Genomic DNA, 27218 nt, shown 5'->3' with positions numbered 1-27218 from the left:
GAGAGTTAGGAGTCACTTCCCATTGTTGGGGCTGGGGACCCTATGCAGGTGTATTTCCTTTTTCTTCCTTGTGAGAGAAGACCAGCTGCCCACTACCCTCCACCCCTCCCACCAATCCCACTGCATTTACCTGTTGGCCTTGCTTTGGTGGTAGCTGTTTGTCAGAGCAGCTGTCTGCCTGTCTCCACTGTCTGCAGGGCTATGGGATCTGAATAGGCAGCCACAGATCTTCTCTAAGATCTGCCATGGGCAGAGACAAGACAGGAAGGCATAGAGGTGTCCCAGTTCCTAAACTGGGCATCCCCAAGGGTGTTCCCCTCACACTGTCATTCAGAAGGGCCTGACTGGCTGCAAAGCCCAGCCCAAAGAGCCTGAGGGCAGTCTGGAAATATCCTCAGGAACTAGAGCTTTCAGAGTTGGGCAGTGGGGCGTAGGAAGACCAACCGTGCTTCTCTCTGGAGGAGAAAGAGGCCTGGCTTAGTTCCTCTAAAATCTGACACTGAGTCCCTGAAACTCTGAGGATGGGTATTTCCCAGGGAGCTCAAACATCAACGATGGGGCCTCAATAAAGGGGTACCTTCTTCATGACCTTCTCTTGGTTTCATGGGGAGCAGATCCAGGTTTGTTGGGTTGTGGTCTCCCGACCAGGCTACTGCCAAAGGAAGGAAGAGTACACAGTTGGGAGCTGGGAGCCTAGGTGTCCTCATTCTTGCTCAGATTGTCTCTGTCCTCACTCACTTGGTGACCCTGCCTCAGGCGTCATCTCTGCATCAGTAAATGGGGATAATTCTTGCTTTCTTGCTTTCTTTCACGAGTCTGCTGAGGCTCTAAAGCAAGACTGGGAGACAGCTCTTTGAAAAAGATGAGTAATGTATGCAGATAAAACGGATTTCTATGAAGAGGGGCTAACGTGGTTGAAAGATGGGCGCTGGGATCCCTGGGTGGCGCAGCGGTTTAGCGCCTGCCTTTGGCCCAAGGCGCGATCCTCGACACCGGGGATCGAATCCCACGTCGGGCTCCTGGTGCATGGAGCCTGCTTCTCCCTCTGCCTGTGCCTCTGCCTCTCTCTCTGTGTGTGACTATCATAAATAAATACAAAAAAAATTAAAAAAAAAAAAGAAAGATGGGCGCTATGCTGTTTCCTTTAATTAATCCAATCCTCAGCCCCTCACAAGGGATGCACTGTTTTCCCAGAGGCTCAGAGAAAGCACAAGGTCATAGAATTCATAAGAAGCTAGCTGGGATTCCACCCGGGTTGGAGTTCAAGGCTTCTGTGCTTCTGCTACAAATGCCATTACCCTTGGGGATTGTCCTCTGGGGCCACCTCTTCCTTCTGAAACTTAGAGAAAAAAGGTGTATTTGTTGCCAGCCAGGCTCTGGGAAGGTCACAGACTAGTTTGGAGACAGACAAGTACAGGGCTGCTAGCTGCTCTGATCTGTGCCGACTAGGTGAGAAGATTCTACTTGGAGACATTGGGGCAGGTGTCACCTGGAAACTGAGTGCAGGTAGCTTCCAGGGACCTACGCTGTCCTCTTAATGGCCACGCTCTGGCCCCCCTGGGGCTTGTGACCTCACTGAGCAGCTGAGGCCTTGCTGGGATTCCCAGCCACCCCCCTAGTCCTTCCATACTCTCAGCCCCTAGGATGCTGCCTCACCTTGGCTGGTGGCCAGATCCACCTCCCTTTTCTCAGAGTGTATAAGGCAGAGCCTGTTCTTGGGCAGGATTCCAGTCTGGGGGATGGGGGGAGGTGGGGAGCAGGGCAGAGTCCTGGCTGCCTGCCTGCCTGCCTGCCTGCGCTCCTGGCACTGGCCTGAGCAGCCCCCACCGGCCTGACTCACTCCAGTGACCCCTGCTAGATCCTTCCCCCACCGCACCTCACCACCCCGGGTGCTATGACCAGTCAGCTTCACCTGGAGCTGCTGCTGCCTTGTCTGGTTTTGTTTTTCCTTCTCTGAAATCTGTGGAGTCTGTGGACTTGCTAGTGATCGCATAATCTTAGCCCTGGGTTAGAGCCTATGCTTTACTAATTATTAGTCTCCCTGGACCAAGTTTCCAATAATCTGTAAGCTCCGCCCTGCACAGCTTGTGTGGTGGTCATCTTTCTGTTGGGCCCCTCGAAGTACTGCCTGGGCATGTGGCAGGCTCTGGATAAGTATTCTTTTTGTTCTCTCTTCTAGCAGTGAGTCAGCAAATGCTTGGGGCAGTGGCAGGGCTCAGGGTTCTTTAACCTTTTGGTGGGTCCCGGAGGACAGACTCTGAGTGTTCTTTATTCCCCCTTCTCTTCCCTGGAGATGCCACATATGTGTTCATTCATTTAACATGGTGTTGGGGACCTACTATGTGCCCAGTTCGAGAAATATACAGCGGAATGAAATATGGAGCCTGACCTTGAGTCTAATAGAGGTAAAAAGAAGGCCTAAGTCTGAAGGAGGCAGGGCATTTGGGGGAGGGGGTCAATGGCTGTTCTTAGCACTTCAGTGCCAGACATACACAGGTGCCAGCCCTTTTAGAATATATTATTTCATTTCATTTCCACAACAAATCAGCAACCTTCCGTTTTACAGACAAGGAAACAAGTTCAGAGGGGACAGGGTCACACCTCTGGTTACTAGTGGAGCTGCATGGAACTGAGTCTGATTCCCACGGAGTTCCAGGAGAGCAGAGGCCTCCCAGGAATTGACAGCTGAAGCAGCCAGTGTGGGAAGGAGGGCGAGGGGGCCATGTAAGGCGAGAGGCCACAGAGGATGAGAATTTACTTTATTCACTTTATTTGCTGCACCCCAGTGCTCTCCAGACCACCTTCCCCAACCACACTCCTCCCTGCACTCTCCTCTCTGGGGAAACCCTCCCAGGTAGCATCACTTGGCAGTTATCCTTTCTGAGGATCTAAGAGTTATCCTTTCTGCTTCTTAGAACCTCCCGGGTCACTGCCAACCCCAGTTGTCTTGCCCTGGTGAATCAATCAAGAAATACCTCAGTAGGGATCCCTGGGTGGCACAGCGGTTTAGCGCCTGCCTTTGGCCCAGGGCGCGATCCTGGAGACCTGGGATCGAATCCCACGTCGGGCTCCTGGTGCATGGAGCCTGCTTCTCCCTCTGCCTATGTCTCTGCTTCTCTCTCTCTCTCTCTCTCTCTCTCTCTCTCTCTGACTATCATAAATAAATAAAAAAAAAAAAAAAAAAAAAAGAAATACCTCAGTAGGTACTTTCCGAGTCTTGCCTTGCTCTGCCTGTGTATTGTATAGTGTTCCCAACACCAGGCCAGTAACCCAGACCAGCAGCTGATCCTAAAAATCATCTGTGTATCATTTAATTTTTTTTTAGCAGCTGATTTATCTTCCTAATTATGTTTAGCTTTAAGCTAATGTTAAAATGAGCTTGCATTAGATAATTTTCACTAATTAACACCAACTTAGTGCAGGGAAATCATCCCAGAAGCCCTCCGTGGGGCAAAGAAAAGCTGGCCTAGGATCTTAAAAAGAATTGCTATGCTTACTCCCTAGCGGGTCACATATGGTTCTTCGCGGCTAAATTAGTTGACCTTGCTCACGTGGGTGCGATCTGCTTTCCTTCTCTGGAGAGCTAGCCTGGGTTTCTTACATATTGTCCCCTTCATCAGCCTATTTTGGGGTATGAGTGTCAAGAGGGTGACAGCCTCACAGGGTCAGATCAACAGAGAGTGAGTCCCAGTGGCACACGGGAGGGAAACATGACCTTGCAGGGTCAGGAACAGAGACCAAGTGGTCTGGGAGAGGAAGCAGCCTGGCTGGGGTGGGATTAGGCTCCTGTGGCTACCCCTGCATCATGGGCATCCCAGGATCCTAGTGTTTAATGATGTCTAATTAGCTTGAAACAATGTAACATGGCCATAGACAGCTGGGGAGCCTCAGCTGACAAAGCACAGATGCCCTGCTGGTGGAATGGGGGCAACCTGGCCTCTGAGCAGAGCAGGACTCCACTGGTCTTGGCTCTGCCTTCTTGGTGGGCCAGGGCTCTGGACCAAACTGTGTCCTTAGCATCCCGAGGGAAGCCCCCTACTGCAGAGGTGTTTTTAGAACATTTATAGCAGGTCAGGCTCTGGATAGGAGGGAATGACAGGTCCCTGCTCTCCCCCTGCCCCACTCCAGTGCTCAGGACTGACACAGGCCTGAGCAGTTGAGCATCCTGGGAAGGGCACAGACTGCCCTAAGGGCAGGGGACAGAGAAGGATCCTGGGACACCCTCTGGGAAGAGTGAAATAAGGCCCTCTACAGAGAAAGGGCACCCATCACCCCAAGGATAGGGTGGTCGCAGCATGATTTAGGGCATGAGGTCAAGGCTGGGGGCCTGCTGGTGTGTTTGGAGAACACAGAGTGATTCCTGTGGTACGAGTTTATTGGAAGCACAGGGAGGGTCTTCAGCTGGGCTAAAGGCTGGATTCTGTAGGCAGCCTGGGGTCAGTGTGTTTGAGCAGGGGAATGACATGTTTGGGATTGTGTTGCTGGGTCTGCCTGCCAAGAGGGAGAGGGATTGTGTTGCAGGATTTCTCTGCCTTTAGTGCCCGCAGCTCTTGGTCATGCCACTTTGAAAAATGAAGAGCTAGAGCAGATGAAGAGTGGTGGGTAGCAGGGCCAAGTTTACTGAGCAAAAGTACAAAGCTTCCAGACAGGGGACCCCTGGGTGGCTCAGTCAGTTGAGCGTCTGCCTTCAGATGCTAAACTATATTGGGCTTCCTGCTTAGCAGAGAGTCTGCTTCTCCTTTTCCCTCTCCCTCTTGTGCTGTTCCCCCTACTTGTGCTCTCTCGCTCTCGCTCTCTCTCAAATAAATAAAATCTAAAAAATAAAAAAAACAAAAAGCAAAAACAAAGCTCTCAGAGAGGGAGGGGGGCCCGAGAGGGTTGCCCTCAGAGTTCCTATGTTTAGGGGGTTTTATGAACTCTTTTGTGGAACTCTCTTAAGCAACCAGAGTGTGCTGAGTCATGCCCAACAGGGTCACATATCTGTCTACCTTTTAGGTTAATGTCTATGCACTGAAAGGTCTGTTTTTGCTGACATCTGGGGGCTTATGTCCTAACTGCCCCTTGCCCATGATGGTGACAAATGCTATGTAGTTGTCTTATCTTAGGACGTTTTGCAGAAGTCACTTCTGCAAGGGCTGCAAAGCAGTGCAGTCGTGTCTAAGCTGCAGCGCAGGATGTTAGTGCTGTTTTATCTTAGCTGACCTGACTCTGTATTTTCTTGTCGGGGACCCTGGCCCTGACCACCTAACTGTCCAACTTGCTCCTAACAATTGGGACTGCGTGAGCTGGTATCCCATCAAGCTAATGCTGAGCATCAGAGGGCAGCCACCGTACCAGGTTCCTAGCAGACTCTACTGCATTTCTGTGCTTCCTCATGGGACCGTGAGGCAGCTTCAGTTTACAGGTAGAATCCAGAGGTCTTCCCGCCAGCGTGGGATCCCTGATTCCAAAGTCAGCTTTCCTCACTGCAATACACTCTTGGACGAGGGGTCTAGCAGAATGAATCTGGAGCCCAGGGTGGGACGTCTCAAAGGGGATGGGGGCAGGGCCAGGCAGTGTTCCGTGGGTGTCCTCTCCAGGGGGGCTGTGCCGACCTCCCCTGTTGGCTCTCCTCTCCCTTTTACCCCAGAGAGCGGAATCAGAAAGCATAGCATAAAGGTTTCTCATCCAGTTGTTCCCACCCTACCTGTGCAGAATTGGTGATAATTCAGATGGAGCCCGCTGCAGTCTTGATGACGAAAGTGAGTCTGGTGTGCCCAGGGCGCTGAGAGTCCCCACCCCCCTCCCCCCAGATGAGTTGTTTCCATCCTCTGGCAGCACCTTGCTGGGCTCCACTAACAGCTGTGCCGGTGAGGTTCCCAGGGCCACCTCGGGGTCCTCTCTACTCAGGCAGCTGTTTGCTCACCGCCATCCAGCTGCCCATGTGCAGCTACAGACACCCAGCATCGCTCGAGGAACAGTGCATCCTACAGACTCTCCACTTAATTGAGCTGCCCTTCCCTTTAATTAGTTCAAGTTCTGACCTTTCTGTAAGTGTAGTGTTGTCTAGGCTTTAATCACCACCCCAGGCTGGGCCTGCCGGGCATGGTACTGAACAAAGGAGAAACATCTCCACCTTGATGTCTGAGCCTGCGGGCGGTCCCAGCAGCTGGCTCCCTGGGAGCGTGGCGCCCCCTCACTGGCTCTCTCCGACTCCGTCTCTTGTCGCCCCTCCCCTGAAGTGCTGGCCCTTTCGTCCTGCGTTCAGTCTCTAGGAGAGAAGATGGGCACTGCTCACACCAGGCCAAGCCCCATGCTCCTGTGCCGCCTGCATCATCTCACTTCAAACCCGGAACTTCTCTGTGAAGGCATCACCTCCCCATTTGAGGAAACTGGGCCTTAGATTAAGTGACTCACTCTAGAGGTGCCTGGGGGGCTCAGTCAGTTGAGTGTCTACCTTTAGCTCAGGTCATGATCTTGGGGCCCTGGGAATCAGCCCCACATTGGGGTCCCTGCTCATCAGGAAGCCTGCTTCTCCCTCTCCCTCTCCCTCTGCCCCTCCCCCTGCTTGTACTCTCTTACTCTCTCAAATAAATAAATAAAATATTTAATAAAAAAGTAATTAAATGACTCACTCAAGGCCATACAGCCAGTAAGACTGTCTGCTTCCAGAGAGTGTATTCTCTTGCAACTACCAGTCAGGACTCGAAGCATGACCCATCCACCACCTGCATTCAGATCACCTGGGGGAAAGGGTATTGCTGAAATGCATTATTTAAGGACTTGCTAGATCAGAATCTCTGCAGATGGGGCTCTTGAATCTGCACGTTCAATAAGCACACACCCCCATCCCCAGCCCACCCTGAATGATTCTTTATACGCTGGAGTTTGACAGCCACTGCCCTATAGACCTTGATCTCTCTCTCTCTGGGTAGATAAGAGGAGACTCCTGACTGGCTGACCCAGCACTACCGTCCAAGGGAAAGGTAAGGGCTGCTCTCTGGTCCCAGGCACACTGACTGTCCTGGGCTGCCAGATAGGTGGCCAGCTGCTGCCCTCCCTACCCTGAGGAACTTTAGGGCTCACAGTGTGGGTTGTTAGCCCCATTTACCTATGAAGGGGCCCTGTTAATGGCCCCTTATAACCGTACAGCTTTTTCGTGGGATTCCATGAGCATGACCTCATCTGAACCTCCCAACAGCCCTGGGAAGTAAATGTCAGGGCTCCAAGCTCACATACGTCATTACCAGGAAGCAGGGACTGGAACCACTGCTGTACCTTGGTGGGCTTTCTTCCCTTCCTCCCCAGAAAGATGTGACTATCAGCCAGCACCCTTGCAGTGAACAGGCTTGGCCTGTGGCCCCTTCCTGCTCCCACAGAGCAGAGGGAGGAAGGGGTGGATCTTTGCCAGCAAGGACAGCCACACCTGCCCCAGTGCACACAGCTCCACGTCAGCAGAGTCAGGGAAACTGTGAAGGAGAAAGTGGTATTGTCCTGCTCTACTGAAGCATCCTGGTTTTGTGTGACCAGAAGTGGGCTGGGGTCCTCGCCAGAGAAGATCCCTGCCCAGAGCTGCCCTGTCCCCATCACTGGGGGGTAGGGGTGTGACGGGGGTTGGTGGGTAATGATGGGTTGGTGATGCTATAGGGAAGCTCAGGACTGGGGTCAGAAGGCCAAGCTTTAGTCTCACCTGTGCCCAACAGAGTAAATTAACCTTGGGGCTGGGCTCCAGCTGTGAAGTTGCCTTTTACTTCTGAGATTTCGGGAGTCTGGAATGTCCTTCAGTGCAGGGGCTAAGTGCTCAGGTGCAGCCTATGCCCTGCACGCAGGCACAGCCGCACAGCCGGGAGGCTTTGTGGGGCTGACATGCAGCCCGTCACAGGGAGGACGACCTCCCTTTTGCAATTTGCACAAAGGTGCTTGCCCTATGTGCTGCTAGCAGCCCTGCCTCCTGGCCTGATGTACTTTGGTTAAGTACTGTCCTCATGTACGAGCTGGCTGCTCCTTTAAGATATTAGGTGGGTAGAACAGAGACAGACCAGACCTTTGAGCTGTCGCTCAGGTGGCAGTCTTAAAAGGCACCCACTTCTTTTCCCTTCTGTGCACCCTTGAGGAAGAACATTAACTCTGCCTTCCAGCAAGAGGATCTTACCAGGAATCTTGCTGTATTATTTTTTTTTCCTCCACCCTAGTGCCTTGTCATTAATGAAATAAAAGAGATGACTACAAAAGCTCCATCTGCACCCCACAAATGCAACATGTAGACATTCATTCCGCAAACACAGAGAACTGACTCGGTGTAGAGATGTCCCCTGAGGGTGGAGAAGCTGATAGAAATCACGTGGTCCCTGCCATCTAGGAGCCCACAGCCCAGTGAGGGACAGAGCTGTTCAGCAGATGTTACTTGCACTAAGATGTCAAGGACTCTCGCTTGCCTGGAATACAACGTGGGCAGGAAGCAGGGAGTGGCAAGCACTGCTGGGGAGGGAGAAGTTCAGGAAATTCTTGGCTGAGCTTGAAAGCTGCATAGGAGTTTCATAAGGTATAGAAAGAATAGGAACAAAAGGACTCAAAACCACCCAATGTGTGTAAAGGTGCTCAAAAGGGAGTGGCAGGGTGATGCAATTTTGCCCCAGGAGACATTTACCAGTCATACCTACAGATATTTTTGGTTGTCACCACTTGGAGTGATGCTACTGCCATGCTGCTAAACAGCCTGCAATGCAAAGGACAGCCCTCCCCCCACCCTCCCCTCCAGCAAAGTAGTACTCACCCCAAGAGGTCAATAGTGCCATAGTTGAGAAACCCCTTGTTAGGGAAATGGTAGGTCATTCTGCATAGCTGAATTCAAGGGACGAAGGTGATCTGGCCCAAGATGAAGCTGGAGATGCAGAAAGGGGCCAATCATAAGGCCCTTCAAATACCAAGCTAAGGAGTTTGAACCTCTCTCAAGGGCCCTGGGGCCCCCCAGTTCATGAGGCTGTTGTCTGGGGGGATCGCTGCTGTGGAGAATGAGAACACAGAGACTAGTAGGAGAGACTAGTTGAGTCTTCTATTCTAGAAGTTCAGTAAGTGATGAGGGGGCCTGAGTGAGAGCAGCAGTGCAGTGGGAACAGAAAGGAGTTGACCCAGAGAAGGTGAATGGAGCACAGAGGACCCGTTGGACTCTGCGACCAATTGGTTGTGGTCAGTGGGGAGGAGGAGGAGACCAGCAGACTCGGGCTTCTGGCCAGGGTGGCCAAGAGGATGTTGATTTTGGAAGTGCCTGTGGGGCACACTAAAATCCTTTAGTCTGGGTCATCCAGACACACCAGGGGTGCTGGTCCCTGGCAGGCAGTCTTGGGCAGAGCTGCCTTGGAGTGTGTGGGGAAGGTGGAGTCCTTTGGTTATTTTACTATCTAATGCTAATTAAGGAATCCAGACAGAGAATCTGAAAAGCTGGCAGTGTAATTAAAGGTAAATGACAGAGGAGAGTTCTGAGGCTTCCTAACCCTCCCCTGCCCCCCTGCCCTTATGCCAAGGGAGGATATCAGAGGAGGAGATGTTAAGCTAACCAAACACCTGATGAGAAGTATTGCAGCATGATGCCTGCGACAGCTTCTAAAAACTCCTGCCACCTCGAATTAACCTCTCCCCACCCGGGGCACTGCACATCAGTGGGTAACCAGGTGAAGGACACTGGGAACCTGCTGGGTGGGCCGGGGGGATTGACTTTTCTCTCCTGACAAAATCTATCTCCCCAGGTTCTAAGCCTGTGACGTCCTTCTTTTCAAACCCCATTTTCCATTTGCACCAGGAATTTCAAAGTTGGGTTTGGGGTGGAGGATTACGTGGCATATTAAACACCATGGCAGAGGGAGCGGGGAGCTGGTTTGCTTGGGCCTGGAGCTGTGGAGCTGAATGTCAAGCAGTGCCCTCCAGAGACCAAAGCGGAGGGTAATTATCACTTCTCCTCCACAATGAGATTGCAGAAGTCAGAGAGCAATTGATTTCTCTTCCTACTACAGATATTTCACTGTTTAATTGGTAGTGACACAGATGGCTGGCTCTCACCGGGGTGCCACAGACCAAACCTCCCGAAAGCGAGGCCCTCGAGACTCATCTCTCCCTCTGGCTCATGATCTGTTCACATCACCATCCTCCGCCAGGTGGGGTTGGGTAGGGGTGAGGGTGGGCCACTGCCTGCTTGCTTTTGCAATTGTGAAAGGAAAGCAAGGGTGTGAATCCAGAAGCGTCTCAAGAGCCAGTCATCTGTGTCATTGAGAGTTGACTCTGAGCTGGACACTGTAGAGAGTTTGGAAATGAGCAATGGCCTGTGGCCTCAGACAGCACTTGGGAGGTAAGATATCAGAAACCCTGCAAGATGGGGGAAGTATGTCCTGATGCAGTGGAGCCCGATGCATCCAGTTAAAACCCTCCACGATCCAGCCCAACCCTGTTGAACTCTCACTACCCTGAACTGCTCTGAGCCGCCCGCTTTGTGTTTGTCTGTTTTAGACCTCAAGTGCAGAGCTGATCGTGACTGTCAGGTCATGGGCGCTGCAATCATCAATCCACAGAAGGCCCAGCCCTCTTATTTTATTTTCTCCTTCCCTTCCTCTCTCCCTCAACAGGCAGCCACCCTAATGTGTTCATGTCCCTGCACGTGTCTGGACCCTTGACATTTTATGTCCTGCATTTTTATTTACATAAATGTTATTAGGCTATATAGATCTCATTCTCTGACACTTTAAATCAAACTATCCGTTTTCAAAAGAACTGTCCCGGTTCTGCACCAGAACTTGTACACTGATTGCTCCTGTCGGCTACCAAGGACTCTGCAATGTGCATTTCTCACATTTTCCTTACCAACATTTTTTTTAGAGATGGGCAACTCCTTGCTATGCCAAAGAAAGCTGCAGTGAATGTCTTTGTTCCTGCCCGCTTACAGACTGTTGCAAAGATCCAAGAGGTTCCCTGGGTGGCATGGCTGGGAATGGCATTGCTGGCTTGAGTTATTCACCATCCTTAAATCCACCAAGCTCTGCCCACTGCTGTAGGGAATAGTTTGTAGCAGTGTTCCCTCCCACCAGCAGTGCATGAGGGTTCCCCTTCCCTCACATTCCAACATTTGGAATTAGCCAGCTTTCTCATTTTTAGTGAATTTTACAGTTGTAAAGCAGTATCTCTCTCTCTCATCTCTTTGCTTTAATTTGAATTTTTCTGATTGCTAATGAGGTCTGCGTCTCTTTATATACTTATTAACCATTCAGGTATCTCCTCTAGGAATCGCCTATTCATATCCTTTGCCCATTTTTTTAATTAGTTCCCTGTCTTTTTCTTGCTGATTTGCAGGGAACCCTTGTATAGTATTAATTCTTTTTGGTTGTAGACATTGCAGGTATCTTTTCCCTGTCACCAATCAGTTGGCTTCATCTAAGCATCTTCCTTTAAACAGAAAATTCTTAATTTGTCAAATGTATTATATTTTTTAATTTCATTTGTCTTATGATTTATGTTTTTAGACTCTTAAGAAATCCACTTACCTATCTTATCAATTTTTATCTTTCACATTTAGGTTTATCTTCCACATTTAGGTAGTTCGCCTACCTGAAATTTATCTTTATTTTTTTTTTTAAAGATTTTATTTATTTATTCATGAGAGACACAGAGAGAGAGAGAGAGGCAGAGACACAGGCAGAGGGAGAAGCAGGCTCCATGCAGGGAGCCTGATGTGACTCAATCCCAGGACTCCAGGATCACACCCTGAGCCGAAGACAGACGCTCAAGGCTGAGCCACCCAGGCGTCCCAAAATTCACCTTTATGTATAGCGTAAGGCAGGGATACACTTTTTCTCTTTATAGTAAGCCAATTCCCAATACCATCTGCTAAGCAACATTTTTTCTCCACTGAGTTGTGATTCTACCTCTATTAGACTTAAAGTTCTATGTTTCTGACACACAGTTGTTTCCATTGGTTTTTTAATTCCTTCCTACCTTAGTACCCCAATGCTTATTACTATGTGTTGTCAGTATATCTTACTATCTGGTAGGAAAAGTGTCCCCTTTCAGCTTTTCTTTTTCAAAATGGACTTGTCTTTATTCTTCCTTGCATCTTGGAAGTATTTGAAATCCTCAAAAAAATTTACCGGACTTCCATTGGAATTGCATTAAATTTTATTAATATGAGGAGAATTCGATTTTTCAAATATTGAATCATATTATCCATATTTATCCACAATTTATCTCTTCATTTATTCATGTATTTTATTTTTTATTTTTTTATTCATGTATTTTAAAATATCCTTCAATAGAGCTTTCTAAATTTCTCCATAAGGTATTAATTCTCAAATCTTATGTGCTTAAATTGCAATTTTGATCTTAGTTTTTTCTCCCCCTTCCCCCTTTTTTATTTGATTGCTACTGTAGTAGAAGAATGCTGTCGGCCTTTGTTAGTTTTTCTTGTATCTGGCAATCTTGCTAAATTCTCCTGTTAATTCTAATAACATTATTCTGCATTTTACTGGGTTTTCTATAAAAATATCATCTCCAAGGGTGCCTGGGTGGCTCTTGTGTTAAGTGTCTGACTGTTGATCTCAGTTCAGGCCTTGATCTCAGGGTCATAAGTTCAAGCTCCATGCTCTACTTTGGACTCCACACTGGGCATGGACCTACCTTAAAAAAAAATGTCATCTCCAAATACAAGTAGTTTTGGCTCTTTTAATCCTTCTCTCTCTCTCTCTCTCTCTCTCTCTCTCTCTTGTCATGTTGCATTGGTCCAATACTTTTTTCACAACACGTGGTGAAAGTATTATTGACATTCTTGAGACTTAAAGGGAATGCATCTAATGTTTTTCTGTTCAATATGTTTCATGTGGGTTTTTTGTAGATAGCCTTTATCAATTTAAGGAAGGTCACTTCTGTTGCTAGTTTTTTGAGAATTTTAAACACAAATAGAGATCCCATGTTATTAAATACTTTTTAAAAACCTATAAAGAAAAAAAAAAAACCTATAAAGATAATATATGGGTAGCCCGGGTGGCTCAGCAGTTTGGCGCTGCCTTCAGCCCAGGGTATGATCCTGGAAACCCAGGATCGAGTCCCATGTCAGGCTCCATGCATGGAGCCTGCTTCTCCTTCTGCCTATGTCTCTGCCTCTCTCTCTCTCTGTTTCTCATGAATAAATAAATAAAATCTTTAAAAAAATAAAAATAAAAACCTCAGAGGCAGTTAAAAAAAAAAAAAGGAAATATATGATTTCCCTACCTTGACCCCAAAGATGTTATAAATTAGAACAACAGATTTTCTGATGTTGAATTTCCTAACATTTCCAGGATAAACCTGGTTATGCTATATTATGTTTAATTTGCTTTTAATGACTTAACCATGTCATTCTCATTTTCAAATTCATCAGTGTGTAAATAGTCCTAATATTCCTTTTGCCATTTTACTATTTCTTAAGTAGTACAATTTCTTAAAAAGTAAATATATGTGTGGCTATTTCTCTGTTTTTACTCAGCATTTTATTTGCATTTCCTGTTTTTGTCAAACTAGCCAGAAGTTTGTCTATCTTGTTTGGTCTTTTTTAAAAAAACCAGCTATTTTAAAAAAATATTTTATTTATTCATTCATGAGAGAGAGGCAGAGACATAGGCCGAGGGAAAAGCAGATTCCCCACAGGGAGCCCAATGCAAGACTTGATCCCAGAACTTTGGGATCATCCCTGAGCCGAAGGCAGACACTCAACCGCTAAGCCACCCAGGTGTCCCAAAGAACCAGCTTTTGATGTGATGTTTCTAAAATACCTTATAGTGTCAGAGACTTGAGTTCAAATCCCTGCTCTGCTACATGCTAACTGTATAACCATAGACCATCATTTGGCCCCTTTTCATTTACCTCCTCATCTGTAAAATGAGAACAGTCCTCCTTATTGTGAGGATCAAATTAGAAAATTTACCTAAAGCATCTGGAACAGTGTGGAGCACATGGAAAATGTGCAGTGCATGTTAGTCCCTGACCTCAGTGCCGTTATGATGTGTTCTTTGCCTGAAACACCCACCTTGTAGGCTTCTGCTAGCCCAGGTGGAAGCTGCGTACAGATTAGGAAAAGGTGTCCCTTCCTCAGGCAGGCACAGCTTCCACTCACTGCCTCAGCCCAGAGCTCATGTGCAGTGCACAGCCTGTATATCCATGCACGACAGCCCTGCCCACTTGCCTGCTGGGTTTTCCATCCAGTTCATTTCTCATGGTCCCTGAGGCTGCCCATTCTTCAGGTTTCAGCTTCCCTGATGAAGGCTTTCTTGTTCTCCTTTGGCTGTAAGTAATCATTCAGTCTCCCTCCCTCCTGCTGTCCCTCTTCCCACCCACCCCCCTTCCAACTTTGAACTCACATCACATGTCACTTGTGCATCTCTTAAAGCATTTTATCTCATTTTGCCTCATGTCTTAGTTATTTTGTGCAAATGTCTTATCATTCCAATGGGATTAACCCCTTGAAGTTAGGGATTATAGTTTAGATCCTCCCTCTGCCTATGGGGCTCAATAAATGTTAACTTGTATGGATGATTATGAAATAGTCTTAAATAATATTGTGTGAATGGGAGGGTAATGGTAGAGCACATGTGTAAGGGTGATAGGGATGGAGGATACCACTTGTTGAGCTTACCATGTGCCAAGCACTGTGCCAAGTGCTCTCATAGTTTACCTCCCTAAGCCCTCACAACAACACTTTGAGATAGTTGCTATTATTCACTGGGCACTGATGAATCAGTGGTGGAGCTGGTATACCAGGCCCAGTCTGTCTCACTTCAGAGTTTAGGCTTTCAGTTACAACTAACAGAAATCAAGAGTCCTAGGCAGTGACCTTTACTTGAGGGTGGTGTGGGATGACCTGGCCAGTTGGAGGCCAGAGAGTTTGAGCTAACTGGAGCTCTCTACCTGATTCTGCAACCAAGGTGAGTGTGGAACTTTGCACAGCTCTAGGGAGATCAGAGCACCAAAGCCTGCAGAGAATGGGTTTGAGCAAATCTGTAGGTGGTGGAAAGGAGTCCATCCCATGCTTCTCAGTGATCTCATCTTCTTGAGCCTACTTGTTTCCCTAGGGCCACTAGGACCAACTTTCTTCAGCCTCCTAGATCTCCCTGATATGACTTCTGAAGAGCTGCTGAAGAATGCCCAGGGTGAGGTAGTGTCAAGGATGAAGTACAAGTAGCATAGCCTGGACCCACAGGCATTTCTCAGAGCAGAGAGCCTATCTCTGGGCTCAGATGTGCTCAGAGGTGGGTGGGGATGTGGAGATCCCAGGAGTGGTGCAGATGGGGTGTTTGACTCTTGGCCTCCAGTTACCTAGGCCCAGCTGGTCCTCTCTGGGACACAGTGTATCACTGTAAATATGGCATCACCACATGCCTCACCAGTGCCCTTCCCCATCCAGGTCATTGCTGTGGTCATGGACCTCTTCACCGATGGTGATATCTTCCAAGACATTGTGGATGCTGCCTTTAAGCGCCGGGTCCCGGTGTATATCATCCTGGATGAGGCAGGCGTGAAGTTTTTCTTGGAGATGTGTCAGGGCCTGGGACTCACTGACTTCCGTATTCGGGTAAGTTGTACCACTGGGGTAGAGGTGGAGTGTGGGGAGGGAAGGGCAGGAGATGAGATGAGGCTGCCTCTGCCCCATTCTCTGCCTCCTCCCCAGTTCAGGGGCACAGGTGAACGTCAAGAGCTCAACCCTTCTTTCTGTCTAAAACCATGCCTTGTGAATTAATAACTCTAAATTATATGCCCAGCTTAAATTTTATCTCAAGACTATTGAGGCTAAGGAGTCTGCTCTGGCCCAGTCCTGGGGTGCTCACCTTACAAAGTCACTGTCAGGATCAAAGGTCAGGCTATGGTTCTCTTCTGGGGAGCTTTGGGAACCATCCTGGGCTCATCCATGCTCTAAACAAGATTTGCTAACTTCCTCTCCAAATGGAGTTCCACCTCTATGGGTGTAGGAAGCAGAGTGTAGTATAGACAGGAGCCAACAAGCAGGATTTCATGGACAAGAGGGTTCCTTCTTTGCCCACACAAAACTTAGCTCAGAGCCTTATAAGCCCTCTGCCTGAGTGACAATGCCTTTCTCCTCTTCTGAACAGAACATCCGTGTCCGCTCTGTGACAGGTGTTGGCTTCTACATGCCCATGGGGAAAATCAAGGGGACCCTGTCATCAAAGTTCCTAATGGTAGATGGCGAAAAAGTAGCCACTGGATCTTACAGGTGAGTTGGGCCAGGTCAGAGAACCACCCAGGAGGCCTTTATTTATAGTAACAAATGTACATGGTCAGGAAGACTCTGGCCCCCGGAGCTATGGGTTTAAGAGATATTGTGTGATCTAATGGCAAGAAGAGCCTCCTGGCCAGTCCTTGCCCTCAACATTTCTGGCTACTGGATTATTCCAGAAAGGGTCAACTATTACTGGCCATTAAGTGTGGCTTGCCTTTCATGGTCCACAGCAACCGGTTGCATTTTGAGGCCAGTCATCAGGTCGGACAATCAGGAAGCAGAGTGGACCAGATATAGGAAAATGTGAGGGTGTGGTCTCTTTTGCTCAGGCCTGTAGCACTGGCAGAGTGGGCAAATGTCACAGTTATCATACTGCCAGGAAGATCAGAAGTGGCATGATAAACAGTATCAGAAAGCCCCCTTTGGGCACAGCCCCAAAGGCCAAACTTTTTGGAGGCACTTCCCACGCAAAGGGAATTGTGCTGGGCAAAGCAGGGGTTGAAGAACAGCCACATTCTGCCATTGGGAAATGTGTCAGGGTCCCGCTGATCAAGAATGGCAAAAAAGCCACAGCCTTTGTACCCAGTGATGGTTGTTTGAATTTTATTGAGGAAAATGATGAGGTTCTGGTTGCCGGATTTGATGGCCAAGGTCAAGCTGTCAGTGGAGTTGGCTTTAAGGTAAAGCAGCCAATGTCTCTCTCTTGACCTCAAAAGGCAAGAAGGAAAGACCAAGATCATTCTTGGAGTTGGCTTTAAGGTAAAGCAGCCAGTGTCTCTCTCTTGACCTCATACAAAGGCAAGAAGGAAAGACCAAGATCATTGTTTTGATGGTGAAAACATGACAATAATGAATTTTCATATGCCGACAAAACAAGAGAGAGGAAAGGAGAAGAGAGAAGAAAAAAAGAAACATGAGGATGTGGTGTGGAGAGAATGTGTGCCAAATTCCAATTCAGAAGTAAATTGCCAGTAACATGAGACTGTATCCGTGTGGTCTCTGCCCTCCAAGTACACTGAAATCTAGGTGAGGAAAGATACCTGGAGCCATGAAACAACAAGTGGCAGAAGGCCTCTGATGGGGCTGAAGTGTGGGGGTTTGCAGACACTGTGCACCCTAAAGACTCTGAGAAGAGCTACGTTAACAATAGCAGCAGCTGCTTTACCAATTGTTCAGTGTGTGTTTGTGCCAGGAACTGAGCTAAATGTTTTCTTTGTGGTACCACACGTGAGCCTCACAACACCTTTGTGACCATACTCCCCACGTGTCCTACTTTACAAGGCTGGAATCCAGGCCTGACTTCTCATGCCCTTGCCCGCTTTGTGCACTTGAAGTCAAGGTCTGGCAAAGAGGGAGGATGTGGGTCCTGGAGACGCCTTCCCCAGGGCAGCCAGGCATCAGCCTCAGTGATAGATGAGGTGGGGTGTGGGGGGGGGGGTGAGACGGACCGCCAGGGGGCTGCTGGCAGGGTGAGGCCATAGGCTGGGCCTACGTGTCACACTTTCTTGTCCTCCCATTCCCAGGTTCACATGGAGTTCCTCCTACGTGGACAGGAACCTGCTCCTCCTCCTGACAGGCCAGAACGTGGAGCCCTTCGACGTGGAGTTCCGGGAGCTGTATGCCATCTCAGAGGAGGTGAACTTGTACCAGCAGCTGAACCTGGCAGGGGGTGCCAGGAGGCTGGGCCCTGAGTATTCCTCCACCGTGGCTCGCAAGCTTATCAACCCCAAGTACGCCCTGGTGTCAGGCAGCCGCCACCCACCTGGGGAGCTGATGCGCTGGGCCGCCCGGCAGCAGCGGGAGGCCAGCGGCAACCCAGAGGGGCAGGAGGAGGGTGGCAGAGGCGGCGAGGCGGCCCGGCGGCTGGAGAGCTTCCTGAATGACCTGGTCACGCTGGAGCAGATGCTGCCCCCTGTGGAGCCCATTCCCCCCAGAGAGCTGATTCAGAAGGACAGCAGGTTGGTCTCTCACCTGCGTGTGGACCTGAAGCCCAGACCTCCGGAGGTGCTTGTCCGAAACGGCAAGGGAGAGGCTGCCAACGGGGAGGCCACCCCGGCCAACGAGGGCAAGCGCTTCAGCAAGAGGTTCTTCAGTCGGCGGGCCAAGAGTCCCACGGCGCCCAACGGCATGACCAGCACCGTCTCCACCGAGACCTTTGCAGAAGTGGAGTTTGTGACAGGAAAGAGGCCCAAAGACGGTTCCAGTGCTGACATCTCAGGTGAGCCCTCCCTCTCGGCCTGGTGCTCGCTGGGCCTCCTGTCCTCATCCAGGAGCGTTGTCTCCTATATGCTGGCACACAGGGAGCGGGGGCTCTGAGGTCAGACGGTCCTCAGTTCCCATCCTGTGCTAGCTTTTCTCTACCTTATGGTCATGAGCCAGCCGCTGGAGGGCCGAGTTCACTTCCTCTCCTCTGAAAGGGGAGAAGAGTGAGGCACCTGGCTGGCTCAGTTGGCTAAAAGGGCTGACTCTGATTCAGCTCAGGTCATGATCTCAGGGTCGTGAGATCAAGCCCCTTGCATGGGGCTCTGCACAGTGTGTGGAGCCTTGCTTAAGATTCTCTCTTTCTCTCCCTCTGCCCCTCCCTACTCGTGCTCTCTCTCCCTCTAATACTAAGCAGATCTTTAAAAATGATAAAACAAAAGGGGAGAAGGGTACCTGCCTTGCTCAGCTGTTCTGAGGCTATGAAGTGCTTCAAACAGTGCTGGACATGAAGTAGCTTAAGAGCTATTGTTCTTGCTTCTAGAGGCTTGGACACTTTCTCCTTTGTGCCTGAAGAAACAGGCACAGGGCAGCGGAGTGGCCTGATGCAGGCTTGACCTCCGCCTCTGAGCCTAGGGCTCATTCTAGAAAACTTGTTCCTGGCCACATCAACGTTTCTCATCACAATCCAGTGTGATCAAACAGGCCCCACCCTCACCTGGGCCCCACCAATGCCCTGACCCACTTTCCTCCTCTCTCTTGTAAATAGTTTGACTTGTTTCTTCCCTGTGTTTATTTGCTAAGCACTGTTTGCCATGCTGCTTATATTTGGGAGAGACTCTTCCTGGTGGCGCTCTCCTCCTGGCTGTCTCTCTGGGATCCCCTAGAGGTCTGGGCCTCTCCTTCTCTGGAGCCGGCCCCAGACTGGTGGTGAGAGCCAGGCTGCTCACTGCTGGTGCCTTTCCTCATGGCAGCACCTCTGAGTGCAAGGGGTCTGTCTCCAGGTTGGGATTTCTCCCGTGGCTATGGCACCCTGCGGCAGTGAGACTGGCCTCCACCTGGCCAGGCAGGTGATGGTGGGGCCTTGCCCTGGGCAGCCTGAGTGCTTCCAGGTCTCTTGTGTCCCCCACAGCCCCAGCTTTGAGCCGATAGTGGCTTGAGTGCAAGGATCATAACCACCTTCCTCTCCGCTGATTCACCAGCTCGCCACAGAACCTGACACACTCGGTCGGGGCTTCTTACAGTTAGGACAGGCCTGGGAGTCTCTGAATTCCTTTGGCTGGGAAGCATTTATTGGGCATCTCCATGTGCCAGGTCCTTCACTAAATGCTTCCTCTCTCACTTGGCCTTTACGACAACCACAGAGGTAGATGGCTGAAGCTCAGAGAGGTGAATTAAGTGGTCCCAGGGCCCAGTAAGTGGTAGCAGGGTCAGGACTCAAACACAGGCCAGGGCCCGTGTCCTGTGAGGGAGGGGTGGTGGCCCCCAGTCCACTCTCCCTGGCTCCCCCAACACCAGATGCTTTGCCACTTTGCACCTCTTGTTTGGAGGAAGGGTTGCCATGGTGAACACCTGGCAGGGAAGGGAGGGGGAGGGGCAGCCCAACCACACAAAGGGCCATTTCCCTTGCCCTGACTGCAGGTGTAGTGGAAGCTCTCTCCCTTCAGCCCCTCACCCTGAGGTGTGGTTTCCATAGAAACAAAAGGCCCCATTGTCTTGTCCCTTGCTGCCGCCTTTCCTAAGTCTCTCAGCAGTGAGTTCCCCTGCTTGGAGAACTTGGCTGGTCACTGCCACTGCCGCTGCCCTCTGAGTATGAGCACACGGTGCCCAGGAGCCAGCCAAGCATGTGGGGCTGCACCCTAGGGAAGCTGCTCCCCTGAGGGCCCAACACACCAGCACATAAAGCTCAAGAGGCCCCAGGGGTGCCCAGTAGGGTCATCCTATTGCTTCTCCATACTTAGAAGAAAGAGAGTGGCCTCATCCAGCACAGCCTCTGCCTACCTGCTGGGCATCCAGTTTCCGAGAGCCTGATATTCAGGTTGCTAATGAGCTCTTTACTGTCCCTGCCACTTGCTTCCTTCCAAGGCAGGGGCAAGAAAGAGGACCCTCCTCTGCCCACAGGCTGATAAAGCCTCCAGCTTCCTAAATGTTTAACTGCCAGCTGGGGTGTCCTGGTGCCTCGTCTTGGGCAGAAGCGAAGTCACTAGGACTCTGTGTGCCAGAGGGTCATATTCCCAACTGCTTGGGGCCACCAAGGTTGGAACTAGTAATTCCAGTACTCCTAGAACTGTCATTTGGGAGGAAATCACTTTACTACCTTACAGCCCTCATCTAGGGAAAGGATCCTTTTCCTACAGCCACCATTCAGAGCAGACATCATGTGGGATCTCAGGTCCCAGCACTTTGCTCCCCATACCCCGGACACATCCCTTCCCCTCCCCAGGGCTGTTTCCTGTTCAAGAAGAGGAGGGACGGAGCCAGGGAGGGTTTCTGAGGTCCCTCTGAGTTCCTGATTCTGACTCTGTCCTCTTTCTCCCTGCTGCCCTCTTGTCAAGGGAGACCCTGGGCTGATGGATAGGGTGGGTAGAAGAGAAAAATAGAAAAGGCAAATGCTGGCAGCCTGTAAAATTGCTCGATAAGAAGTATATAGTTGTCAAGCAGTATGCAAATTTTTGCAGGTCCAAGTGTGGCCCTTGGGAGAACCTTTGGAAATCCCTTTCTTCTTTTAGGTCTTGGGATGGGAGGGTGGTGTCTTGTCAGGTTTGGAGGTGGGAGGGTGTTGCCTGGTGGTTTGAAGGCTCACTGCCCCCTCTACTGGTGGAAGCTGAGCTCCTTTTCCTTTCGGTTTTTCTCAACAACTGAGACCTTGCTTCTGCACTGGTGCACTTAACACCTTTCCCAAGCCTGCCACCTATGTCCACCCAGGAGCTTGGGACAGGCCCTCTGGGACAGAGATCCCAATCTCAGGGAGCACATTCACTGGACAGGCTTGTTAAAATACAGTGAGAAGGGGGATCCCTGGGTGGCTCAGCGGTTTAGCGCCTGCCTTTGGCCCAGGGCGTGATCCTGGAGTCCCGGGATCAGGTCCCATATCAGGCTCCCTGCATGGAGCCTGCTTCTCCCTCTGCCTGTATCTCTGTCTCTCTCTCCCCCTATGTCTATCATGAATAAATAAATAAAATCTTTAAAAAAAATCTTTTAAAAAAATAAATAATAAATAAAATAAAATAAAATAAAATAAAATAAAATAAAATAAAATAAAATAAAATACAGTGAGGAATCTGTATCGTTGGGCTAGGCTCAGTAATCTGTATTTTAAACAAGTGTCCTGAGTGTTTTCCATATAAGGGGTCCCCAGAGCAGCGGATTATGATGACACTCAGATAAAGCTCTCATGGGGCTGCCAGACTTGGGGAGGATGTTCCCAATAATGTTGTGGAGCCTCTCCTGTCCCTCCAGGAAGATCACTGGGAAATGCCAACACAATAGACATTCCCTGACCCTGACCAAGTGCTGGGTAGACACATGCTACATGGTGTCACACAGAACTCGCAACCACACTTCCTGGTGCCATCGTTTCACAGATAGGAGATGCAGAGGAGCAAGCCTCTGATCCACGGTCACGCAGTGAGATAAGGCAGCAGGGTCTCTTGTGTCCCAGGGCCCTGCACCAAGTGTTGTGGCTATCTCCAGAAGATTAGAGTTAGTGCCACTTCCCTATATCTTTAAAGACTGTTTGGAAGGGCCACAGGCTTCTTACCAATGGACTCCCCCACCCCACCCCACCCCCCATATCCCATTAGTGGTGAGTGCCATTAACACTCCAGAGTGCCTCTGGGTCACCACCTTCCAAGGTCCCCCAGGCCCATGCTTTTCTTCTCAGAGTTCTCTGTTCTGCAGTGACAGTTGCATTTCCAGAACTCTCCTGGGTTCCCTGATTCATGCATGGGGGGCCACCCTAACTGGCAATGTGGTGTGGGTCCTCGTGCTATGGCCACCAAGCTCTTGAACTTGGGACTTCAGGCTCACCTGTGTCACCTCTGGGGACTGGAAGTCTCAAATCTCTCTCAGAAATCTGGGGCCATATGGATGGAAGGTTGGGAACGTGCTTCTGCGGTTCAGAGCTCCCTAGGGGACCTGTGGGTCTCCAGTTCCAGGATAAGTCTACTCAAGAGCTGTCTTGTCAAGATAGAGTTTCAAAATCCAGGGTCACTCCTGACCATCATGGGTCATGCCCCAGCCAGTGTTTGGAGGTCTGATTTAATAAACTCAAGCACTATTACCAGTCAGGGTCCCAATCACACAGGAAGGTGAGGGGAGTCAAGTGAGCATCCTTTGAGGAACTGATCCCACTTGGTTCTAGAAAAGAGGCAAGCATCCTCATTCTCATTGGCATCTGTCATAATCCCTCCACCCTTCTGGTTTTGCTTGGTCCTAGCCAAGGCGCCTGTCCATCACCATCTAGGTGAGTGAGGGCTTGTGTATCACCCAGTCAAGATCTACTCATGCTGCTTATTGTTAGTATTGGTATGAACCTCTAAGTAGCTTGTCCCTGCCTGGTCACCCATTTTACTCAACAAATATATATCTATGTAGTGTCTGCTCTGTGCCAGGCGCTGTTCTAAGTTCCTGGTACAGCAGTGAACAAAGCAAGCAAAGTCCCTGCTCTTATGGAATGAACACCGTACTGGAAACAGAAGGGCAAGAGAGGGCAATGACCCTTTTTATAACGCGTGAACGAGAAGGCCTCTCTGACGAAGGGACAAAGGGGCATTGAAACAGAGACTTGAATGAAGGGCGGGAGAAAGCTGTGTGGTCATCCAGAGGAAGAATCTTCCAGAAAGGGGGAATATGAAGTCCTGAAACCCCTTGGTAGGTAGACCCCGTGGTCCCTGTCTGGACCAGCCAGATCAGCATCCTTGTCCTGATGCCCCAGGCGCCTCCACCAGCTCCCACCCTAGGTTCAGTCTCTGCAGTGTTAGCTCCCTTTGCAGTTTGGCCTTCCCTCAAATCACCTTTGGGCTGCCCCTGCCACACAGACCTTGTCCTGTTAACCTGAGCAGGTCTGATTCTCCTCGGTTCTGCCAAACAGCTGCATGAGGTAGACTCTAAGTGCGCCGAAGGAATGACAGCACACAAAGAATTTGTCTTCAAACCATCTCTCTGTCAGAGGCATGGAGTTGAATCCTGAGTCTAAAGAAGCTCTGCAGGCTTTCAGGATCCTTATGGAACAAGTGGGAAGCACACACTGGCAAACTCAGGCTCCCCCAATCCTCACCCCTCCGCCTCTCTCAGCTTCCCCCTACCCCAGGGCAGGAGAGTAGGAGCCCTGGAAAGCAGGCCTGCCCTTCCCACCCCCGAGCCACACTCCCCTGCTTCTGGAGGCAGAAATCAATCTGCTTTCCTGTCTCCAAAATGCTGCTGCCTCCAGGGAGAGACTCAGCATCTGCTCTGTAGGCCAAGCAAAGGAAGGAAGCCACTAAGGAGAGGAAGTGAGGACTGCTGTGTCCATTGCAGCATAGAGGGGACTGTGGGACAGCAGAAGTAGTCCCCAGCAGAGCTGCATCAGAGGCAGCCTGGCACCACCATGGAGGATGACCCAAGCACCTTGACCCTTGGAGCCCCCAGGGAGCGGGTGGTACAGTCGTCCAGCTGCCCTCCCACCTTCTCTAAGTCTGATACGCCCCAAGGAGGCCCAGCTGGACTTGTAGCAAGTCCCGAGGAGTGGGTTCAGTCTGCCCAGACAAGGTGGTGGTGAGCTGAGCTTGGAGGGTGGGGGGGGTCTGGAAGGGCTCCACTAAAGCCTCTTCAGTGTCTCCCTTCCTAATGGCTCAAGAGAGGAGGCAGCCGCCACATTAATTAAATTCACAGCTGGAGTGATAGCGGAAGGTGGTGTGAGCGGAAGGTGGTGTGAGCGCCAGGGAGGGGACCCTTGGAGTTGTAGGGAGGGACGGGCAGGAAGAAGCTTGCACCTGGGAGAGAGGCAGCAGGAGCCCAGGAGGACAGAGGCCCAGCAGCCCAACACCTGGAGGGCCAGGAGGTGTCAGCATCTGCCTCGCAGCTCCCTGCCACCCTCTCTTCCCTCTGCAGCTATGAAAACAGAAATCCCGCCAGAGAAGCCACCGGCCTCGGCTTTGGATTGAAAGGAAGTGGAAATGGATAGAAGGGGCCTGGGAAGAGAAGCATGCTTCTCTGGCTGGCCTGGAGAAGAACAGCTTTCTCTTCCTTTTCTTTCTTTCTTTCTTTCTTTCTTTCTTTCTTTCTTTCTTTCTTTCTTTCTTTCTTTCTTTCTTCTTTCTTTCTTTTTTTTTAAGATCTTATTTATTTGAGAGAGAGTGAGCTAGAAAGATAGCAAGAGCAGGGGAGGGAGAGAGAGAAGCAGATTCCCGGCTAAGCAGGGAGCCCAAGGTGGGGCTCAATCTCAGGACCCTGGGAATCACGACCGAGCCAAAGGCAGATGCTCAACCAACTGAGCCACCTGGGTGCCCCTTTCTCCCTCTTCTTTCCCCCTCAATGAAGTGTGCTCCCTCCATCCTCTGTGTTAAAACTACCCCCCGCCCCCAGCCACGCTGCCTGGCTCTCCGCCAGCCTGCTGACCCTGGTGACCCCTTCCTGGAGTAACCGCACAGTGGAAGGAGCTGCGGCTGGATTTGGAGGCCAGGTGCTGCTGCTGGCTCTGGGGAGCTGGTGGCCCGCTGCCCTCAGCTGTGAGGCAGGGCTAATGGCACCCTCTCACAGCGCGGCTGCCCCGGGGGGCTGCCTGAGAGCATGACTGGTGGCGGTTTGTAAGCTGTGAGGGAGGCTGTGTACAGTATTAGCTACTGGTAAGCCACCTCTTGGCAAGCCTTTTTAAGTCATTGATTATCGTAGTAGATTGGTGTTCTGGATCCTACCGCCCCCCCCCCCAACACTGCTGATATCCGGAGATCCCTTGATACCCCCAAACAGTGACAGTCTTGCTGAGAGTACCAGACAGGGAGAACCTTTCCTTTGATTTCCTGGGGGGCCTACTGGTTCCAGATCAGCAGCTTGAGAGGGGGACAGTGAGCCCCACCCCTCAATTTGGGGTGCGGGCAGTACCCAGGAGAGGAGTGGGAGGCGAGTCCACCAACACTTATGTCTTCCTTGCCTGTGTCACTTGTCTCTGCAGGTAAAACAAGTCCCAGTCCTGCCAAGGCCAGCAATTGTGTGATTTCCTGAGCCCTGGGCCAGCGGTGGGTAGGACCTGTGGATGCCCCCGGCCCTGTCCTAAGGAGAACACAGGTCAAACCCTGTACCAGTTTGCACTTTGGACCCTTGTTCGCTTCCTGCCCATCAGCCTCCATCCTGGCCTTAGGGCCCCTCAACCCCAGATGTGAGAGTCTGCAGCATCTCAAGATGATCACGTGCCCCTACAAGACTGTCGGTGGCCGGGCAGGGGTCACTCCTTCTTGTTTACATTAAGTGGAAGCTTGACTCATGTTTGCTCTCCTTTATGCTGGACCCCCTCTCTCCACTGAGTCAGCCTTGCCCTGCAGGTCCCCAGATGGGATGAGCCCATGTCTTCATGCCCGATGTGATGGGGTCTCCAGGGCAGCCCCAGCTCCCTGACTTCTCCTTCCCTGGGCTTCCCGGTGCTTCTGGTCCCCCAAGAGGTTTGGTGGGATATAAGGGAAGAGGACAAATGGGGCTCTGAGCCAGGGAGCCAGCCTTGACCTGGGCTCTGAACTCAAGGTGGAAGATACTGCTGGGGCACCGGCTGCTGCGGCCTTCCTGGCCTGCTTCCTGCAGGCTCCTGTACTACACCCAGAGTGAAATGAGGGGAAGGCCTCCCCCCAGCCAGTGGCAGGATCTGACCCTGCCATTCTGAGAGCCCTCCGACTAAGGTCTCCTTTCCTTCTCTCCACACTGTTGTAGCAGTCTCTACCCAGTGGTCCAGACCCCCTTGGCTTGTTGCCTGCTGCAAACACATATGGGGGTTCTTCTTGTGCCTTTCCCTGGGGCCCCTTCCTCCTGTTAATGTGCCTTGATTTGCAGCCCAGGGCAGGGAGAGAGCTGACCGAGGGTGGGAGATTCAAGTGGTATGAGAGGTTGAGTCCTGCAGACAAGGGCGTTTGTCCTTTCCCCTGCCCCCAAGATGGCCCTCAGCCCCCTCAACAGCCAGGACTTTTGTGCCTTCTCCAGGTCCATTTCAGCCAAAGACCAGCCTTTGCCTTCTGCCAAAAGTCAGGCTGCATCTAGGATCCTTGTCCTCTGCAAAGAGGCCTGGCCTCATGGCTACAACACCAAGCCAGGGAGAGCAGCCTAAAGTCCCATGCTGCCCTCTCCACACTTATGTAACCAGAGGGGTCTGAGGAGAGATTTCTGGAATGGACAACAGAGAAACTGCCAAACTGCAGGCTCTGTGAGCCTACTGTTGGGAGATCATAGCTGCAGCAGAGCCGAAAGGCTGCGGCACCCAGTGGAAGCACCACCAGGCAGCCTTTTTCAGCCTCTTACTTTTGAACCAAACTCCTCTCTGTCTTTCCTTCTGCAAAAACCCTTAGGCACCAGCACCTTGGGGAGGGGCACAGGTGCAGGGTTGGGGGAGGGCACTGCGGGCACGGAAGTGAACCAGCAGGTGGGATGGTGTGGTGCACTTGGAGGAGAACCTGGCCTCCAGCGGTGGGGAGGAAAGGAAGGGTGAGCCTGGTTCCCAGGGGCTCTTCCCCTCATCCTGAGGCTAGCTTCTGAGGGGAGGGGCCTGGAGGGCAGGGGACCCTGACCCACCTCCTTGAGCTTTTATGAGGATTAAACACTTCCTGGGAAGTGCTGACAA

General features: G+C 50.8%; 1 protein-coding gene and 2 long non-coding RNA genes across 4 annotated transcripts in view; 1 reads left to right on the top strand and 2 right to left on the bottom strand.

Moving 5' to 3' along the window:
* The window catches only part of FAM83F (family with sequence similarity 83 member F), a 34446-nt gene extending 7228 nt beyond the window's left edge, over positions 1-27218 (top strand). Inside the window, exons 2-5 of the mRNA XM_077914435.1 lie at positions 15392-15559; positions 16095-16216; positions 17746-18440; positions 25572-27218. Coding sequence (XP_077770561.1) covers positions 15392-15559; positions 16095-16216; positions 17746-18440; positions 25572-25621 — 1035 coding nt within the window. The 3' untranslated portion in view covers positions 25622-27218. The remainder of the gene's footprint in view (positions 1-15391; positions 15560-16094; positions 16217-17745; positions 18441-25571) is intronic.
* LOC144323675 (uncharacterized) lies at positions 1131-9082 on the bottom strand. Of its 2 annotated transcripts, XR_013389050.1 has the most exons (4): positions 8753-9082; positions 6615-6722; positions 2976-3139; positions 1131-1339 (listed from the first exon to the last, which is right to left on the bottom strand). It is a non-coding gene; the product is annotated as an uncharacterized LOC144323675 (long non-coding RNA). The 2 variants fall into 2 exon arrangements; XR_013389051.1 differs by lacking the exon at positions 2976-3139.
* Positions 16812-20086, bottom strand: LOC144323677 (uncharacterized). The gene is made up of 2 exons (XR_013389052.1): positions 18878-20086; positions 16812-18511 (listed from the first exon to the last, which is right to left on the bottom strand). It is a non-coding gene; the product is annotated as an uncharacterized LOC144323677 (long non-coding RNA).

The sequence above is a fragment of the Canis aureus genome, chromosome 11 (assembly GCF_053574225.1).
Source record: "Canis aureus isolate CA01 chromosome 11, VMU_Caureus_v.1.0, whole genome shotgun sequence".
Lineage (NCBI taxonomy): Eukaryota > Metazoa > Chordata > Mammalia > Carnivora > Canidae > Canis > Canis aureus.
The sequence above is the reverse complement of the archived record's forward strand: the minus strand, read 5'-3'. Positions and strand labels throughout refer to the sequence as shown.